This window comes from Lagenorhynchus albirostris, chromosome 3 (assembly GCF_949774975.1).
Source record: "Lagenorhynchus albirostris chromosome 3, mLagAlb1.1, whole genome shotgun sequence".
In the NCBI taxonomy this organism is placed as follows: Eukaryota; Metazoa; Chordata; class Mammalia; order Artiodactyla; family Delphinidae; genus Lagenorhynchus; species Lagenorhynchus albirostris.
In genome coordinates, this window is record NC_083097.1 from 28,075,327 (window position 1) to 28,095,819 (window position 20,493).

Genomic DNA, 20,493 nt, shown 5'->3' on the forward strand with positions numbered 1-20,493 from the left:
GTGAGGGGAGAGCAAGTGACAAGGCAGCTGCCATCCTGGACAGGGGTCAGGAAAGGACTCTCCGTAAGGGACATGTGAACAGTGGCCATATGAGGTGAGGCGTAAGCCGTGGGGGCCTACTGGGGGCAGAGGGAGACAGCACAGGAGTGGAAGCTGGAGACTGGTAAGAGGAGGAAAAGTCTAGTTAACACTTTCAAATGCATGATGGTGGAGTTTACTGATCAAGAGACACATCTGGATGATACCAACAGGCAGCTACACACAGGAGCGGGTCTCGATGGAGAGGTGGCAACTATCTGAAGGAAATCTCAGGACATTTTCTAAAATTCCAGTTCCAAGACACTGGCTGAATGATTTCCTTACCAAATTAAAAGGATCAGACTTTTCTATCTAAGGACATTCATTCTGGTTAACAGTAGAGACTAAAATATTTCAAGGAGTAACAAAGGCGATTTTAGATTTAGATTTAGATTTAGATTCTATTTAAAGAACTTTCTTGAAAGTTTTTCACAAACTTAAAAGCATGAGTGAACTTTGGGGGGAAAAAGCTTTATTTAATAAAAAGCATTATAGTAATTCTATAATAAATATTTTAAATCAACAAATATAACCAATCAAGTAAATTGGAAGGCAGAAAAACTGCCACAATTTAGTATAGGCCAACTAAAAATATTCCTAAATCAAAAGCCATGATGTTAACCGTTTTCAGAATTCAATCATCACTTTATAATCAGCCTTGTTTCCTGATCAGAATAGTTGGACCACTGTGATACTGCTTTTCATGTTTCCATGCATACAATTTTTTGCATTACTCTATACTGTAAAGGCAATATTCAAATTTATTTGAGTTGTGGGGCTTAGAAGTTAGAGATTAGCTCTTGGTTTATTACTTTCAATAATTTTATCTGACTTAAGCTGACTGATCTCTTCCTGGCTGAAGCCAAACTCTTTGAGTATCTCTTCAGTGTGTTCTCCTACAAAAGGATCCCTTTTGGACGAAGGGACAGCTGGGGTGTTGGACAGCTGGGGTGCAGGGCGGGGACTCACATCCTGCTCACTATCAATAATAAATGAGCCCCGATCTTTGTGGTGACCACAATGGGTAACCTCTTCAAAAGTCAAAACAGGAGTCACGCAGGCATCTGTGCCGTCAAAGATCTGACACCACTCTGCCTTTGTCTTCTTTGCAAATATATCTGCAAATTTCTTCTTCATTTCTGGCCAATCAGTTATGCTCATCTGACTGGGAAGTTCATCAGACTTTAGCCCAAGTCCTGAGAGAAAAACACAATTTCTTAAATTAGTATGCTTTGGGTAGAGTAAATATAATCAGTGAAAATGAGTTTTGAACTCACTATAGTCACCCAAAACAGGATGTTCTACAGGGTTTCTCAAATGAGTCAAAAGAAGAAATTCAAACTCAACTTGAAGTTGGAGCCAAAGGCTGGAGAAGGTAGTAGGGGTAACAGGATTCAAAACAGACTTTCCAAGTCTTTACCAAGATTTTATTATTTACATTTCAACCAAAATAGTCTATTTTTAATAGTCTAGTTTCCAGAAACTGACTTCTTCCTTCTGAGTAGGTTTTTAAAAAGAAATTTCCTCATGATGTTACTATCTGTCATATTGAATTAAAATAACTCCATGTGCTTCCCTCGTGGTGCAGTGGTTAAGAATACGCCTGCCAATGCAGAGGACACAGGTTCGATCCCTGGTCCAGGAAGATCCCGCATGCCGCAACTACTGAAGCCTGCGCACCTAGGGCCCACGCTCCGCAACAAGAGAAGCCACCGCAATGAGGAGCCCGCGCACGGCAACAAAGAGTAGCCCTGCTCACTGCAACTAGAGAAAAGCCCACCCGCAGCAACAAAGACCCAACGCGCAGCAACAAAGACTCAACGCAGACATAAATAAATAAATAAAATAAGTTTATATAAAAAAAACCCATATTTCATATAGTGCTCCCAAACCCTACAAAAGCTACAATCTAAACACTTTATACAAGACTACAGGCAGACATCGTTTTATTGTCCTTCACTTCATTGCACTTCACAGACACTGCATCTTTACAAATGGAAGGTTTGTGCCAACCCTGGGTGGAGCAAGTCTATGGGCGCCATTTTTCCCAACAGCATTTGCTCACTTCGTGTCTCTGTGTCACATTTTGGTAATTCTTGCAATATTTCAACTCCTCCACCAGCAAAAAGATTACAACTCATGCAAAGCTCAGATGATGGTTAGCATTTTTTGGCAGTAAAGTATTTTTTAATTAAGGTATGTACGTTGTTTTTTTAGACAATGCTACTGCATACTTAATAGACTACAGTATCATGTAAACATAGCTTTTATGTGTACTGGGAAACCAAAACATTCATGTGATTTGCTTTTTTCAGATAGTCCCTTTATTGCAGTGGTCTGAAACCCAACCCACAAAGTCTGTGAGGTATGCCTGTACCCCTGTTTTCAAGGAAGAAGTATAAAGATAAATGATTAAATTCAAGATTGCAATTTTATAAATAATGTTCATTTCTCTTTATTTTCGTCAAATAAAAGAGCTCTAGGAGGGCAGTGATATTTGACTCATTACTCTCTTACAACCCTGCTGTGACCTAGGAACAAAGAACTTGTAAAGTAACCAAAGACACATGCAAATTGTTCCTATAGCAAACAGGACAGAAAATTTTCAGCCAGCCAATCAACAGGGGGCACAGAGACTGTTTTGCTCTCTCAAGTATGAAGAACCTTGAAGGGCCCATCAACACAAGGGACAGAGAGGATGAAAGCATCCACCAGGGGATATCACAGAAAGGATGGCTTCTCTGCCCCATGACCTGACCTGAGCTTCCTTTATTGACTACAAGCACCTACCCCTGTAGATACAACCAAACTCCAGTGCTGATTAAATTATACCCAAGGGGACACTTTGTTGGGGTTTGGTGTAACTGTCATTTTTATTCCCTCTTGTAGAAGAGGGTTTCTAAATTTAAATTACGCATAATATTTTGCATAAGTTTGGCCAAGTTAATCAAGTAATTCTCACTTTTATCATCCTTTTCTCATCTACCATGTTGAAAAACAATGACCAATTGTAAGCTGCTCTGAAGATGCAAAAGTGCCTAAGGAGGTAAGAAGACATGAATACTGCAGGCTCTTCTTAGTGTTTTGAGGGATATGAAGAGAATTCACATAGTTCTGAACAGCTGTGGAAAAACACCTGTGGGATATACATCTCTGTGGCCACATGTCCCATTCAAAGCCAGGAAAGATATGGAGCCACAGTTTCAGGTTTATCACTAAAATCTATAAGGAAATGTTTCTAAGGGCGTTTTTCACTTTGCTTTCTCTTTCCTGATAGCCCCGAACTCTGGGATTAAAAAACACATAAAACGAGCAGTTGGCCAAAAGCATTTAAGTAGACCACAGCTACTGCTGGAAACATATCTGCACGCTTTTTTAAAGTTTTTTAAAAACAAAAAATCAGAATGTGATCAGAATCATAAACTAAGTAAAACTGGAGTCAATAGTTCTCCAACAAACACTATACTTGAGATTACACAGATCATACTTTGTATACTGGAAAATACTAGAAATCAAAAGACCCCAGGCTCTACCCCTAACTCTGACACACCAGCTCTTCCATCGTCCTATCACCCTTTCTCAGCCCACAATTTCCCAGCAAGCTCAGGACCCCTCATCAAGGCCCCAGAACGAACTACCAGCAGTTTAGGGTGGGCTGCTTCCTGTGCTGCTGACAGCCTATGCGTAACTCTGAGTCCATTTCCCCATAGAGCACAATTATCGATTGTGGCTAGCTTTTATAGTACAATCAATATTCAATTTCTGCTATTATAAGTCAAACAGACTTTCAGAGACTGACCTGGGGATTCAGACACCATTTAAAACTTGGGAAAATATGTTTTGATTTCCAAAAAACTACCTTATACGTACATGTATACACACACACACACACAATTATACAAAATATTTACTGTTTTGAGTACACGTCATAAACTTTCTACTCTGTAACACAATATTAGGCACATATTAAGCAGTCAAAAATGTATGCTGCAAGTATGCAATGACATATGTACAAAGATTAATGCTTGTTAATAAACAATAAACATTATGTGTTATAATGTAAACCTGGAAAGAACGTAAATTAACTTGAATAAGGAAGTGGTTAAATAAATTTTAGTACAGGTATACCACGGAATATGATGTGGCTGCTATATAAAGAGGGTGAGGCTGAAGATCTTTGGTACTGACAAAAAAGGATGTCTTTGCTATATTTTTGAATAAAAATAGTTATTAATTATAAATTTATATAATTAAATAGATTATATATAAATTGTAAAAAAATTTTAATTGTGTTTGCATGTGCATAGGGAAAGTTCTTCAAGGCCACATCCCAAACTTTCCCAAAGCGGAAGGACAAGGGAGAATTTTTACCTCTTACTTTACAAATTCTGTATTGTTTACATTTCTTTTCATTAAAAAAATACATTATTTTGAATTTTTTTCATTTTTTTTTAAATTGTGGTAAAATACACAAAATACAAAATTTACCATTTCAGTCACTATTAAGAATACAGGGGCTTCCCTGGTGGCGCAGTGGTTGAGAGTCCACCTACCAATGCAGGGGACACGGGTTTGTGCCCCGGTCTGGGAAGATCCCACATGCCGCGGAGCGGCTGGGCCCATGAGCCATGGCCGCTGAGCCTGCGCGTCCGGAGCCTGTGCTGTGCCACAGGAGAGGTCACAACAGTGAGAGGCCCACGTACCGCAAAAAAAAAAAAAAATCTCTATTGCTTATCTGATTTACTACAAGAGTCTCAAGAGGTCATGAAATTCTCAGTACTTTCAGACTTCTTTGCCCTGGAAAGCAGCAGGGGCATAGCACAGAGGAGTCGGAGCCTTACAAAAACCTTGTGTATTTATGTTCAGATACTGAGAGCTAAATGAAGGTATGTTCTCAAAGATCTCAGTATATAAGGTGAAATAAATAAATTAATACTACCTCAAAAAATCATTACAGATATGGGGGTTTGTCCAGTTAGGCCTGAGAGAGAAGTAATGTGTATGGGACAAGTACAAGTACTATTTTTGCAAATCAATATTGTAGAAGAAAGAAGATGCTGAGGCATTTCGGCATGGACTACGTAGATTAAACAAAAGCTGAACGAACTTGCTAAGTCCGCCGAAAGCACCAGCCACCTGCCAGCTAAGGATCCTTAGTGAACTTTAAAGGAAGAGAGGACATGAAAGATACCACAAAAGGCCGCGACTGCAAAACAACTGGAGGGGTTACAGAGTTTAGACTCAGAAAGAGGAAACCCGGGAGAAGATTACCACAAGTCAAGGGCTGGAGCAGTCTGCCTGCTACAAAATGAGGTGGAGTGTGGATGGTAGACATGATCATTCTAAACATGTATGTTTTTAAGAAAACAACAAAATACACCACAGAGAGGAGTTAAATTCTGCAATGACAGAGCAAGGACCTTCAAAACTTGGCTCCTGTATGAAAGCAACAAGAACACTGGCACAAATTGGCAGAATCAACACTTTCGTAACTCTAGACATTAACTAAAAGCTTGCAACAATCTAAGGAGCATATTTAAGAAACAAAATGACTGAACTCAGTAAGACCGGTGAGCTTTGTGGTGTTATAACTTAGGCTAATTTCATCCCTCTCTCCCCAGCTCTGTGATGGCCTTGAAAACCAACAGGCTCTCAACAGTGGTAGTCATGAAAATCAATAGGTTAACAGCCAAGGAAGAGGAGGCAAAATGAGTTTGAAACTCCCACAAAATCCTATCCCCAGAGAAGCGCCAATGTTTGGCCTGTCTGACAGCTCCCTGAAAATCCCCACCCTCAGGGCTTGTCTTTAGTTGATCTGACTCAGAGCTTACACTGCCCTATTCCTGAGACATTTGTCAAAAAAAAAAAAAAAGTCAGTTGCAACTGTCATTTAGAATTGCCTGTGCATGGTGATAATAAAATTTCACTGAAGATTAGTTAATTTTATTATTATATTTAAATTCCCTATAGATAAAAACACAAGGTTTTTGTAAGGCACAGACTCCACTATGTTATGTACCTGCTGCTTCCTAGGGCCCTGAACCCCAGAGTGGGAGTGTTGTTCCCACCACTCAGCCCCTCGTATAGCACTGTTCTGTCCAGAATTTTGAATTGACCTCTAGTCTTAGTCTTAATTTCTGGACGGAAAGGCATCCTCTATGATCTAGATAAACCATTTTGTTCTATGGTTTCTCTAACTTATAGTTAAGTTGGTGAAGTTAATATAGTTGATCACAGAATGCTTTCTGAGGCTAGCAAAAATAGTCATTTCAGCGATATACAAATAACTCTGAGTAGCACTGCGCATCTGAAAAGCTACCAAACATGGCGATAAAACTCCAAACTTAAAGCTGAAAGATAAATGTGCTGCAACCAGCCTGTCACACTGCTTCAGAGTACATTCTAAAACTTCTTAGATACTAAATTATCTGTAAACTTTAAATTCACATTTCACAGGAACAAAGTAACTTCAGTCCAATTATCAATTAGGGAAGAGGGGATCCCAAATTTTCCTGCTAACTTGTGGCAACATGTCAATAAGACAAGAATCTGCAAGAAAGGTAAACTGCAGAAGCATCAAGTGATGGTAACATATTCCAACAAACTCTCATTCACCAAAGTCTCTCTGTGCTCTGGTGACCCCGTCACTGAAGTACCATGAGGGACATTTATCAAGGAACAAAAACTGGTAGAACCAGTAGATCATTTCAAGGGAAGAAAAGGATGTGGGCACACATGGGCAAGATAAATATCCAATACTACGGAGTATAAAATGTGATAAAAACACTGAACTACCACAAAAAGGATTATTATTTTTTTAATCTGAGCTATTTTACAGACTTGTAAATTTACTTGTCAATTTAAAAGATGGGGGAAGTGCCCCACAATATAATGATGGCTATAATTAGGTAAATTATAAGGTGGATATATAATAAAAGACATCATGAACTTCAAAAGACTCCAAAATAGTCCAAAAAACATCCACAGAAAAGAGGTACTCACCCCTGAGCAGCAGCTCATAGAACTGGGGCTCTAATGCGCCAACAGCCATGAACCCGCCGTCCGCCGTCCTATAGGTTGCGTAGAAAGGCGCTCCACCATCTAACATGTTCTGTCCACGAGGCTGTCCCCACAGTCCTGTTTGTTGGGTTTTCCACAGAAAAGAACTGAGATATGCTGTTCCTTCCACCTTTGAAGAAACAGAATACAGTATAAATCCTGGCAATTCAACTATAAAAAGCATGATCGATTTCTACTTGAGTTTTTAAAAAATATTTGTATAAAAATGTTTATCTTAGAATATAGGAAGATTATATCTAATTATACAACTTCTTTGATATTTCAAGAAAGGAGTTAGAGCAGGTTTATGATAGAGTGAGTTTCTGCACTATTCAGATCAGGGAATACTGTTCAGAAAAGACTTAAAGGAACTACTTTTGTTCTTCCTTTCAAATAAGATTGGCAGAATGTTGATAATTTTTGAAGCTAAGTGAGGGTACATGGAAGTTCATTATACATTCTCTTTACTTTTATATATGCTAACAACTGTCAGGATAAAAAAGTTGAAAACAAAGCAAAAAGGTTTTTTTAAAAATCTATCATCTGATCTCAATACCTACAAACACATACACACAGATATATGAAGCATATCACATTTTAAAGGTAAGTCACATGACAGCTAAATTTAGTTTGTTCTAGTTTGACTCCAAGCCCAAGAAAACAAATTTGAGTATTTACTATATCTTAACTTTAATAATCACTAGAAAGTTACAAAATAAACATAACAGTATGGGTGGCAGGTATATGGGTTTTCAGAGTACAGACAAACTAGTTTGGGAATGCCAACTTCCCACTAGTCCTGAAGTAACGGGAATGGATTCGCAAACTCAGGTATGATTATCACAAGGCTGGATGCACTGGGCTAGCTAAAGAAGACTACTTCCCTATCCTCATGGCTTTATGATCCTAATGATTCTGGCACCACAGGGAGAAGGCCATCAAAGCATCCTTGTCTCTGAGGTTACCAACAGAGGGGCCCCATTCCAACTGTGAGCATGGGACTTCTCACAGATTCTGGCTGTAATAAAACAAACACAAAATATACCTTTAGATACATCCCAGTTTTCCCGTTTAACCTGAGGAAGCTCATGCACACTTCAATTCACGGATCTGACATTTGTTGTCACCAAGTAGTGGAGTTTGTATAAGTGGCCTGTGGTGGTGCTTTTTTTTGAAATGGGGTTACAGAGATCTTAGAGTGTCCCCACATTTAGACATACACACACAAACACACATATAGACACACACATATATATACATATACATACATACTCTCTTTTACACACTGGATGTAGTGATGAGTCTATTGAAAAAAGACGTCCTAACAGTGTTATGGGGCTGGTCTGGCTCACTCAGGATACAAACAGGCTCTAATTTAATTCCACCTTTACTTGGTGTCATAGGAGGATAGAGGACAAGAGACACAGCAGTTATAATTCTCATCTCATCATGAGGCTGCCCAGCACATACTTCTCTTCTCCCCTCACGCACATATAGTGTGTGCTGCCACAGACCAGAGGCTTTGACGCACTGCAGCCTCAATTTCCCAACCTTTTATATTGTTCTCATCACGTAGGCCAATGGCCTGCATGCCAACACACAGCCCCCCAGGTCAGATGAGCACTCCCAGATCAGGAGTAAACACCGTAAAACGGACTGCACATTCCACAGTTACCTTAACTCTAGTTTCTAAGGCAACAGTCTGATGAAGAGACAACTCCAGGTCATCACAGACAGGCCTGGATCAAGGATTCTGCTGCTAAAGTCATTTGGAAACTACTGGCCCAAAAGAATAAGGTATCTGGGGACTTCCCTGGTGGTCCAGTGGTTAAGACTCCATGCTTCCAACGCAAGGGGCAAGGGTTCGATCCCTGATCGGAGAACTAAGATCCCACATGCTGTGCGGCACAGCCAAGAAAATTAAAAAAAAAAAAAATTAAAGAATAAGGTATCTATTTCCCCCAATCACCCTCTTCCTTCAGCAATCCTCCCCAGGGTTCCAGGGCCACCATCCACCGGGTCTTCCAAGCCAGAGATGGGGGAGCCATTCTTGATTCCTCCCTCTCCCTTCATTGCCAATATCTCACCAAATCCCAGCAATTTTACATCTCAAATGTAAATCCTTAAATCCAGACCCATTCTACCATTAACCATTTTAGTTCTCGCCTTTTCTCTCTCCATCCAATCCATTCTCCACCCTACCGCCAAAGATCTGTCCAAACGCAAAGGTATAGTGACACTGGACTGGGCTCTCATCAACTAGCTGTGAGAACTGAGGCAAATTTCTGTGCTTTAGTTTCCTCTTCATTAAAATAACAATGTATTCCCAGTGAAATTGCTGTTTGGGGGATCAGGAGAAATCACACAGGAAAAGTGCCTAGGATAACATGAGGCATGTGTATGAGGGTAAAAATGCCGAAGCATCCTGACACTTGAGTCTCCCCTACACAACGCAGCAGGAAGGTCTAGACTGGCCCATTTTACTTGAGCATCATTAAGAATCTTCTCTACCTGCTAAGGGAGACTTCCTGAGCCCAGTTTTGAATGAAGATTTCTTGAAAACCATATCCTAAGCACAAGAGACAGCACGGGGAAAATTGTTGAAACACAACATAGAAATCAAGTGAGTCATGAAACGTTTAGAAGATTGACTCCACAAACAGATGATCAAAATATGACATTCTGACACATGTTCAAGATATGAAGCTATTTTAAAGAAAAGGCCATCCTTGGTAACTTGGATTCAAATTCCAAATCTCATTTACCTCGTCTTGTTCAGAAGAGGATGTGAGGCAGCCATATATCGACCTCAGGAACAACTAGTAGGCTTATCATTTCCCCCAATCAACACTTACCATGTTTGCATCAATGACCTGACCTTTGCCAGAGCGTGTGCGTTCAAACAGCGCCATCAGGATGCCCAGTGCGCACATGAGGCCACCCCCACCGAAATCAGCCAGGAGATTCAGCGGGGCATATGGAGCCTCACCACTTCTGCCAATTCTTGATAAAACACCTATACCATTAAAAACAATCGGGGAACACTAACTGTAAACTTAATGCCTCTTTTAAATAAATACATGAACATCTTAGAGGGAAAACCAATCTCTCTAGTTACTGTTGTAAGTGAAAACTAATACCTAATGCTTTTCTAAACCTAAACCTGTTCAGCATATTTATAAGGAGGCTTTCTGGGTCTCCCTGGTGGCGCGGTGGTTGAGAGTCTGCCTGCCGATGCAGGGGACACGGGTTCGTGCCCCCGTCCGGGAAGATCCCACATGCCGCGGAGTGGCTGGGCCCGTGAGCCATGGCTGCTGAGCCTGCGCGTCCGGAGCCTGTGCTCCGCAACGGGAGAGGCCACAACAGTGAGAGGCCCGCATACTGCAAAAAAAAAAGAGAAGGCCTTCCCTCTAACAACGTTCCTTGTTTGATTTTTTTGTTTTCTCTAAAACTTTATTCCAACTAACATTTTCAGAATTCTGTTGCTAAGTTTTTATTCACTGGGTTTTGGGGGGGAAATGGTTGCTATCCACTTAGCACTTTATGGCTTAACAACAGTATAATGCACTTCCATTCTTATTAGAAAGAGATGCAAGAAAATAAACACAAGAAAAAGGAATTAAATTTTTAAGTATATGAGAAAAGCCAACTCTACACTCACTCTTTTCCTCAACCTTTAAATGTGTACACACAGAAAATTTGAGACTTCCTTGACTCAGCAATGCAGTTCTTAGAAATCTAGAATTAGGCCATTCTAAGATATGTTCTTTTTTTTTTTTAATTTATTTTTGGCTGAGTTGGATCTTCATTGCTGCATGTGGGCTTTCTCTAGTTGCAGTGAGCGGGGGCTACTCTTCGTTGTGGTGCACGGGCTCTTGGCGTGTGGGCTTCAGTAGTTGTGGTGCGTGGGCTCAGTAGTTGTGGCTCGTGGGCTGTAGAGCGCAGGCTCAGTAGTTGTGGTGCACAGGCTTAGTTGCTCTGCAGCATGTGGGATCTTCCCAGACCAGAGATCGAACCCGTGTCCCCTGCATTGGCAGGCAGATTCTTAACCACGGCACCACCAGGGAAGCCCTAAGATATGTTCTTACAGGCAAAAACTCTAGTAAGGTGATATTATGACCTGAAAACCATGGGCTTTTTCTAGTATTCACAGAATTTCTAAAATCATGACTCAGTCAATGATTCTCAATAAAGTGAGGGACGAGGGGTATCAAAATCAAACTATATCTTTGCAAAATATAGAGCAACCATTTCTACTACCAACAAGTCTCTTAATTCCTAGCAGGGGCTTGCTGGAGAATTAACTTCACAAATGTAGTCAGTAAATGTTATTAGTGAACACATTACCCCTTCAATGTGTTAAGGCAGGGGGAGGATGAGAATGACTGTTCCAAGACAAACCAACCCTTTTTAAACAACCACATGCTCTTTATTGATTCCAACAAATATTTAAATCTTCACTTTAAAAAAATTCTTTTTAATAAGTGTAACTGTAGATCTTGACTGGGAACAAAATAAAAAGTGTAGAGAAATTATTGTTTTCAACATACCTGACAAAGCCAAGTAGTTGATGTCATGTCCTGCTACCCTAGAGAATCTTCCTGATTGGCCAAATCCACTCAACCTGGCGTAGATAAGCTTTGGATTCTCCCTCTGCAGAATCTCTGGGCCGAGCTGGAGTTTTTCCATCACACCTTGAGAAAAGTTACAATTTTTTTTTTTAAGAGAGCATGAATTGAGGATGGGTATAATCCCTTCTTTGTGGCAAACATAAAAGAGCACTCTTGCAAGGAAAACTAGTAACATTTGTTGCGGGTTCATAGGGTATTGCCAGTAATTAAGGACCCAGAGAGTGAAGCCCCCATTTCTGGAATGTGTGGCTTCCCCCCGACCCCCAGAATGCTATTTCCCTCCAGCACTGCCCTGCATCCCTTCAGGCATACCCAAGCATCTTCACTCCTCAGAGTGGACATTTCATCCCTTTATTCAGGCCCTTTATAGTTCCCCAAATTCTCTCCTTAGTAATTTATTAGAAATGGTCTGTTCTTTTGGAAGTTACTCTGGGTCTTTGACCAAAAATTCACTTTTGGAAGCTGCTATTCCTTTCAGGACCTTTTCTATGTCTATATCCGCATCAGTGCCTGCTATACTTATTTATGTATGTATATATTCCATCTTCCCTATCAGCTCAGAAGCTCCTCTGGCAGGATCCATGCCTCATCTCTTTCCACAGGCTTATAACGTGCCTCTGCCTCCATAAAGCTATGATAAGTTACAAAAGAACTCTATTCCTAGAGTGGTGGTTGCCAAGGGGTAGGGGGTTGGGAGAGGGATGGATCGTGAGTTTCGGATTAGCAGATGAAAACTGGTATATACAGAATGGATAAACAACAAGGTCCTACGTATAGCACAGGCAACTATATTCAATATCCTGTGATAAACCTCAATGGAAAAGAATATGAAAAAGAATGTATACATATGTATAACTGAGTCACTTTGCTGTACAGCAATTAACACACTGTAAATCAAGTATACTTCAATAAAAAATAAAATAAAATAAAAAGAACTTTATTCCTCTACCTAGGTAAACATCAGCCACAATCCCCTCCCCTGGCAGCTACGTCTGTATTCACAGTTGTACCCTCCTCCTAATTCCAAGATTGTGGACAAGTTATTTAACCATGCTGAACCTCCTTCAACTTCAAATACGGTATTATTAAATTATGACATAATCCTAATTACTAAATTATTATTGTTATAATCCTCAAATCTGAGGGTAAATGAATTGACACATTTAAATATGCCTGGTGCCCACAGACATTCAATTCATTCGCCAAACATTTACTGCCTTCTGCTATATACCCGGCAAAGCTCTGTATTTGTACTTGAGCAAGATGACGGTGGCAGTTGTCTAAGAATAGATCGGAGTGGTGCTACACCCAAACATCAGCTTTAAAAAACGCTGCCAAGGAAGCTGCAGCAGGTATGAAGAGAAAGAATCCTGAGTCATAGGAAGGAGGAAGAATGATGGGATTGGTGATAACTGAAAGCTGGCAGGGGGAAAGGAAGATGTGAGTCCTGGTTGAAGTACAAGTTTCTGATTCAGGCAAACTGGGTGGACATTGGTTCCATTCACTGAAATAAAACACAAAGAGGAGATGCCATTTTAGTAGGGAAGATGATGAGCTCAGTTTGGAATACGTGGAAGCTGCAGTGCCCGGGGGAAGGCCAAGTAGAAATGGACAGGAGCTGGGTATTCCGGAAGTCTGTGGCTCTAAAAGGGGATACAGTTATAGACTTGGCCAACATCTGCCTGTAAAAAGTAAAACTAATAGGAATAGATAAGGTGGCTCCAAGAAGCAGAGTGTAAAGGAAATTGAGCAGAAGCTGGAACTTGGGAACACCAGCATTTAAGGCAGGGAGTTGTCCTGGGTCCGTGGATGGCTTTATGAGGTACACCAAGCTCCAAACGGTAACAAAATGACTATGTACCTATATGCAGCTTTCCGGGGAGAGAATCTATGGCTTTCGATCGTTTCTCATAGGGTTCACGATCCTCAAGTAATTAAGAATGGCAACTATAATAGGGTGACTCAAAAAAACAGAAACTGGGAAGGAGTCAGAGAGAGGTATGAGAAGAGCAAAGGCAACAACAGTATCTCGGAATCCAAGTATGGAAGACCGTCTCAGTGAGCGAACGATCAGCAACAATATCAAATGCAACAGAAAGGTCTAGACAGACAGGGACGGAAAGGGTTCGGGTGGCAACAGGGAAAAGGTGTGCCGTGCCAACCCCAAATGCCCGGCGGCCTCCCTTCTTCGGGGAGCGTCCCTCGTCCGGTCTCGCGTAGCGTCGGGATCTGGGGCTCACCAGGGCGGAAGCACTCCAGCATCACATCCGCCCGGGCACACAGCGACCGCAACACCGCCGCTCCCCGCGGCTGCTTCAGGTCCACGGCCAGCGAGCGCTTGCCCCTGCCCATCCGGCTCAGGTCGCCGCGGGTGCCCGGCCGGTCCACACGCACCACCTGCGCCCCGAAGTCCGCCAGGACCATACCGCAGAACGGGCCCGGGGCCAGGCCGGCCAGTTCCACTACCGAGATGCCCTGCAAAGCCATGGGCACCCGCATATCCTTCCGAAGGCGTAAGAAACGGAACGGCCCCAAAGTCGGCCACTCGGGCCTGGGGCCCCCCCGCTCTGTCGCACTCTCCCTCCGTCCCTCGGGGCCCCGCCCTCGAGGCCCCGCCCTCGAGGCCTCTCCCTTGTGCGCCTGCGTGCGGCCGCGGAGTCTGCGCATTGGGCGTTTCCTGGCCCCGCCTCCCCGGGTCCGGGGCCGTTAGTGGGCCGGCGGAGTGTTCGCTTTTTGTAAGTGCGGAATCCTAAATCGTGACCGGGCTTGACCTGGGGACCCCGTGGCTGGTCACCGACTTCTCAGGACGCTTTTACTCTCGATGTTGCGATCCCAGCTGTTGTGCGCTTTGGGTTCGTAAACCTCTCCGGCCCTGGAGAAATTAAAAGTACATAAATATTTAAGAACAATGCTAAAGTATTTTTTTCGGTGGGCTGAAGACTGCCTTCTTACTTCTTTCTTAGCCACCCGATGATTCACCCACAGATGGCTTGCGTATAGTGGAATATCAAAAGAACATCTGAGAGGGCGGTGCTCATCAGAGGCAAATCAGAGAGGTTTAAAAATATTTAGTTTGTCACCTGCCATTTCTACAGTTACGGCTTGGAGTTTTAGATTTTAATGCACATTTTTAAAAAGTACAATAAAATAATTCCAAATAGGCCTACTCCTTTCAGTTAGGGGTGCTCCAGGAACTAAGGGGAGACTTTTATAGAGTAAAGGCAAAGCAAGGAAATTATTCATTGGCTATAACGTTAAAGCCTGGTTGGCTCTTTGGGTTTGGTTCTTACCTTTGATTTCCGAAATTTGAGGCATTTACAGAGACTGCCAAGGGCATTAGAGCCACATCAGTCTAATGGCTTCCTTGTTTAATTAATTTAACACCTTTTTGTCCCCCTGTACCCCATGTTCCTACCTTTGCTCAAGCATACGTTTCCTTACCCCCATCCTCTTGTTTTATTTTTATTTTGAGAAACTTAAAGAAAGCGAAAAATACAAAAAATGCTATAGCAGACATCCAGACATCCACTAATATTTTTTCACAGTGGCTCCCAGTCTATTTTTCTAAAAAGTAAACAGTACAGATACAGCTGGTGCTAACACCCAGGATCAGATTCACGTGAATCAGATATCTTACCAGCATCAAGCTTTACTAATATGGTCAAAGATGCAGGTCATGGAGATGATAAATGGAATATCTCCTGCCTTACCGGTAGACAAAGGATGTCACAGTCATCAATGATTACAGCCACTGCCAGATCTGGTGGCCCTGAGGGAACTCAGGAAGGGAAGAATACCTGCCATCTAGCAGCCATCAAGCTGCAGCCACTCTCTATGGTGAGCCCCAAGGAAACTCAGGATGTAAAAACACCGGATACTGGCCCCAGATAGCTGAGGTGCATTTCAAAGGAATGATTTCAGTGAGCCCAGACTCTTGCATCTTCCCATACAGAGAAAAGCACTAAATTCCTTAACTCCGGATATCTGGTTTTCTTTAATTAACAGTAATCTTTTGATGTTCCGGCTACCTGCCCCTTGTTGCAAAACTGCTATATATCCTAGCTCTCCTCTCACCTCCTCAGAACTCCTGAGCAGTTCTCTCAGGGTTACTTGAGATGCTGCCTCCCAGGCTTGAAGTCCTAAAACTTCCTGCCAAATGAAACATAACTCTCAACTTTTAGGTTGTGAATACTTTTTTAGTCAGCAGAGACATGATCAGACAAAGCAGAGGTCTGGGAAATCTCACTTGACACTACAGGCCCTTCCTTCCTTCATTGGACACATACCCCCTGTTACAAGCTGAATTGTGTCCCTTTAACATTCATATACTCAATTCCTAATCCTAGTACTCAGAATGTGACTGTATTTGTGTTGCAGCAAAAATAAAAATGAAGTTTTCCTTTTCCTGAGAGCAAGGAAAACAAAGGGAACAGTGAACAAGCTAGAGAAGAAATGTAACCTGGCCTGAAAGAGTTAATCACTCCTAGTTTTATTTTAACCGTCACTTGTCTGTAGTATCTGTAACTAGATTTGTACTTCACAAAATTAACCTCACTCCCTGACACTATGTAAATTACATTCTGCACCTATCACCCCTAACTGGGTGAGTTACATCCTGTGCCTGTCACTCCCTAACCTTATTACATCCCAGGGCTTACATTCCCTATGCCCCCTTGTAACAAATCACCCCCTGTAGCTTTTGCATTTCAGAGAGAAGGTTGCTGGCCGATAAACCAGAGACAAATGAACCCAATTACCGGAATGCCGGACCCCAATTACTGGGCTGCCTGACTGTCAGCTATGACTGTTTTGAAATAATGCAAAGGAAAAAAAATGCAAGACCTTCACTACGTTGATCCTTATCACATACCCCCGGACTGCGAGCCCCACGTATAAAATCTTCTCCGATTCCCCAAGGAGGGGGGAACAGTTCTGGAGGCACTAGCCTGCTGTGTCTTCCCGTCTGCCTGACAGAAAAATAAAGCCACCTCTCTCATCCTTCAAAATCTCTGTCTCTGTATTTCTGTTTGGCATCGGTGCACAGAGAAGCCGAGATTTCGGCAACATTTGGAGATAGCGCCCGTAGAGGTAATTAAGATAAAATGAGGTCGTATGGGTGGGTCCTAATCCAGTATGACTGGTGTCCTTATAAGAAAAGAGTAGGACATAGAACACACAGACCAAGGGACAATCTTGTGAGGACAGAGCAGAAGGCAGCCATCTGCAAGCCAAAAAGAGAAGCTTCAAAAGAAACCACACCTGTTGACCCTATGATCTTGGACTTTTAGCCTCCAGAACTGTGAGAAAATCAATTTCTGTTGTGTAAGCCATCCAGTCTGTGGTATTTTGTTACGGCAGCCCTAGCAAACTAATACACCCTCTGACCCATGATTATAGATGAGGTCTCTAATGAGGTTCTCATGTCAACAAACAGACTATATCCCAGAGAGTTACTTAGCTAGGAACCATGCTTCCTAAATTCTGGATTTATTTAGCATAATTAATCCTGTGGCCAGGGATGATGCCGAAAGCTCAGCTTCTCTGTACACTGGTGCCAAATCAAATCTCGGAGACAGAGTTTTGGGTGAAGTAGAAAAGGATAGCTGTATTACTTTGCCAGGCAAAGGGGGACACAGTGGGCTCCTGCCCCCCAAAATTATGTGTCCCAACCCAGGAGGATTTGATAAGGAGTTTTATAACAATGCTTCCCAAGGGTGGCATTGCTGGGAGCCCCTATGGGGCTCCCAGGCATGGAGGCCTTTTTGTCCCCCGTTTCTTGTAGGCAAGACTCCAGCCTCCATTACCTTCCCTGAGTTCCAAAGGGCAGATTCGAACAGTTGCTAATCAAGGGAGGAGCAGCCAGGAAACCACTTGAGGCGAGATTAAAGGGACCAGAGAAGCTCATCTAGATGAGGAGACCCACCACCTGAGGCCCTGTACACACCCTAATCTTGTCAGCAGCCCCACCCTTTTGAAACTCTGCAGAAGAAAGAAGAATGCAGGACTGTCACTGTGTTGATCCTTATCACATACCCCTGACCAGGAGCCCCGACTATAAGACCTCTCCCTATTCCCAAGGGAGTGGGGCACAGATCTTGAGGCGCTAGCCTACTGTGTTCCCTCTTTGTCTGGCAAAGAAACAAAGCCACTCTTTCTTTTCCTCCATAACTCTGTCTCCATATTTCTGTTCAACATCGTTGCACAGAGAGCCAAGATTTTGGCATCAGGAGTAGTCCCCTGTATATAATTCCATAAGGGCTCAATCCTAGCCCGCTTCTAGGGGCCACCAGCATACAGAGAGCAATTGGCAAGACCTTGTCCCATTTTAGATGTGTTTTCTGGCATAGCTTTTTTAGGGGAACCACTAACAAAGCTAACCGCCTGCCCTGGCCAGGCAAGATAGTAGCCACCTGCATGAGTTATCTTACAAAAGGAGGTCCTGGGAAGGAATGTGGAACTAATAAGCTACCACCAACCAGAAGAATTTGGGAAAGTTCAAAAGGAGAGAGGAGTCGCCAGTCCATATGTCCTACCAACCTCCCAGAATCCTTCTTGCTGGAATCCATCTTGGCTGAGTGATGTATGCGCCACCAGAAAGGACCCTGAGTCAGAATGATTGGTCAGAGACAACCTGGAAACTAATCCCATCACCGTAAAACCCGAGACTGAGAGCCTCATGGCAGAGCAGTTCTCCTGGGTTCCCTTACCCTGCTGCGCTCTGCCCTTCCCAATAAAGTCTCTTGCTTTGTCAGCGCGTGTCTCCTCGGACAATTCATTTCTAAGTGTTAGACAAGAGCCCACTCCCGGGCCCTGGAAGGGGTCCCCCTTCCTGCAAAAAATGGCCACTCTGGCAGGATCTCTTCTTCTCTACGACTGACATCCTGACCACTCGGCGTACTCAGGGACCAGTTTGCCTGCTGACGGACCAGACTCAGAGGCCGCAACCGGGACCGTCTTATCCTTGGTCTCCTCCTGACTCAGACGACTGGCCAGAGAGCCCCGACAAGGAACTCTGGGTAAGGAACTTTATTGACCTCTTTCCCCTTCCCTCTCCCTTTCCTCTTTTCAACCCCTCCTATCCTACCCTTTTTTCTTCTGTCCTGGTCCTGGACGCAGGAGTCTGGTTGAAGGGCCTCAGCCTGACCTGAGGGATGGAGCCTGATCACCTCTGGTGGGCAGAGAACTCGAATTCTGGTCTGGTATCTGGTTTCTAGTTTCTAATAGGGCTGAGTTCCCATCCTCCCTTCCTAGAAGACTGGGGGAAAGTCCCGTAACACCTGGGCATCTGCAGGTGACAGGTGCCTTTGATGTGCACCTTAGCTATCTGGGGCCAGGATCCTGTTTTTCTCCATCCCGAGTCCCCTCACAGCTCACAGCTGCAGTAGCTGATGGCCTGATGGCTGCAATACCCTTTGTTTACTGATGTGGCAAGTGACATTCTGATATTCTTCATCCACACATCCATGCACTTTCCCCTTTTTACTTATCTTCCTTCACTGAGTTGAAAACTCATGGAAGGTAAGACTTGTACTTTAAATGCTGAGTCACTCCTGGAATACCACAGTACCTTTGCACAGAATAGATGTTTATCAATTCCAGCCAGGCCCTTTGTAGTTTACATTTGATCATTCTATCCTCTGTTTGAATATTATTGACTTCGGCTTTTACTCACAATACGCTCAATAAAATTCCTTCAGCATAAGTTATTCGTTGTCCAAGGTTCAAACGTAGCCTTTTCTACACTGGAAAATCACCCAACCTAATCATTATGTGAAGCTATTCTACCCTGTACTGCATTTCTGCAGCAGGCATACACCCATGTGTTTCATTTGTAGAGTTTGCCTTCATTGGGGGTTTAGAATTTTAAAGTTGGTTGCTTAGATGATATATTTAAATTTCCCATGACACCTACCTACTATCTCCTTTTCAGGCCTCAGTTTTAGGAAGACTCGTAAAATCAGTCTTCCAGATATAACTCTGGTCGTTGGTGAAATTATGAATCTATGATAATTACCTTGGCCTTCTCCCACCATCCTTACTATCCACTTTTCTTCACACTTGGGACTTATTTGCCAGCCCAAAGTGCTTTCTACCTGCTGCAACCAGATCTTGGGTGTCTCTACCAAGGTGAAAACTGGAATTTAGGCATCAACGTAGAAAGACTTCAAGTGTGTGATGAAGGTCCCTTCCCCTCAGGGATGCTGATTTCATCACAGGACCCTCTAAACATCGGAGTCTTAAAGACCCAGAGGGTTGAAGTTAGAACAATAGAATAACTGAAAAGTAGAGTTTTCTGTAGACGGTGACCCTGTTCTGTGCCCACACCATCGATTGTATGGCTGTTTACATCATCTGCATGAAAATATTTTAACTTTGTGTTAACAAACCATAGTGACTTATAACTGTATGACTATTCAACTTTATTAAAAACATTCTAGAAACATTTCACAAAAGTGGGTTTATTTCCATATAATGCTTATTACAGTTTTCTTGCTTCAGTTTTATCTAAAGCCAGGCCAATATCTTACTCTAAGTCACTTTATTAGTAATGCATGCTCTTTAGATATGAAGTCCTTTTGGGCAACATGCAATATTCAGTTATCTATTGGCAATGCACTTCTAGGAAAGTTATGACATTTGGTAAGAGTAAACTTCAACCCCATGACCCTATACCGAGGTGGGGAGGGGGAGGGAGAATAGACACAAAACCACAAAAACATTACCA

General features: G+C 42.7%; 1 protein-coding gene across 3 annotated transcripts; it reads right to left on the bottom strand.

Moving 5' to 3' along the window:
- Nucleotides 1-776: 776 nt before the first annotated feature.
- AMACR (alpha-methylacyl-CoA racemase) lies at nucleotides 777-14,374 on the bottom strand. 3 transcript variants are annotated; one of them, XM_060146941.1, is made up of 5 exons: nucleotides 14,009-14,374; nucleotides 11,688-11,831; nucleotides 9,993-10,153; nucleotides 7,081-7,267; nucleotides 777-1,274 (listed from the first exon to the last, which is right to left on the bottom strand). In XM_060146941.1, exons 1-5 carry the CDS (start codon nucleotides 14,265-14,267, stop codon nucleotides 865-867), a joined length of 1,161 nt encoding a protein of 386 aa, XP_060002924.1. In that variant the 5' UTR covers nucleotides 14,268-14,374; the 3' UTR covers nucleotides 777-864. The 3 variants fall into 3 exon arrangements, 2 of the variants coding, with proteins under 2 accessions (XP_060002924.1, XP_060002923.1); XM_060146940.1 differs by having other exon boundaries at nucleotides 13,931-14,374; XR_009539985.1 differs by lacking the exon at nucleotides 9,993-10,153 and having other exon boundaries at nucleotides 1,135-1,274.
- Between the last annotated feature and the right edge of the window lie 6,119 nt (nucleotides 14,375-20,493).

Coding starts and splice junctions, on each gene's coding strand:
- AMACR (XM_060146940.1), bottom strand. CDS start 14,267: ATGCGGGTGCCCATGGCTTTGCAGGGCATCTCGGTAGTGGAACTGGCC. Junction 10,154..11,687: donor CAACTACTTGGCTTTGTCAG/GTATGTTGAAAA, acceptor TTAATGGTATAG/GTGTTTTATCAAGAATTGGC. Junction 1,275..7,080: donor CTATGAGCTGCTGCTCAGGG/GTGAGTACCTCT, acceptor TTTTTCTCTCAG/GACTTGGGCTAAAGTCTGAT.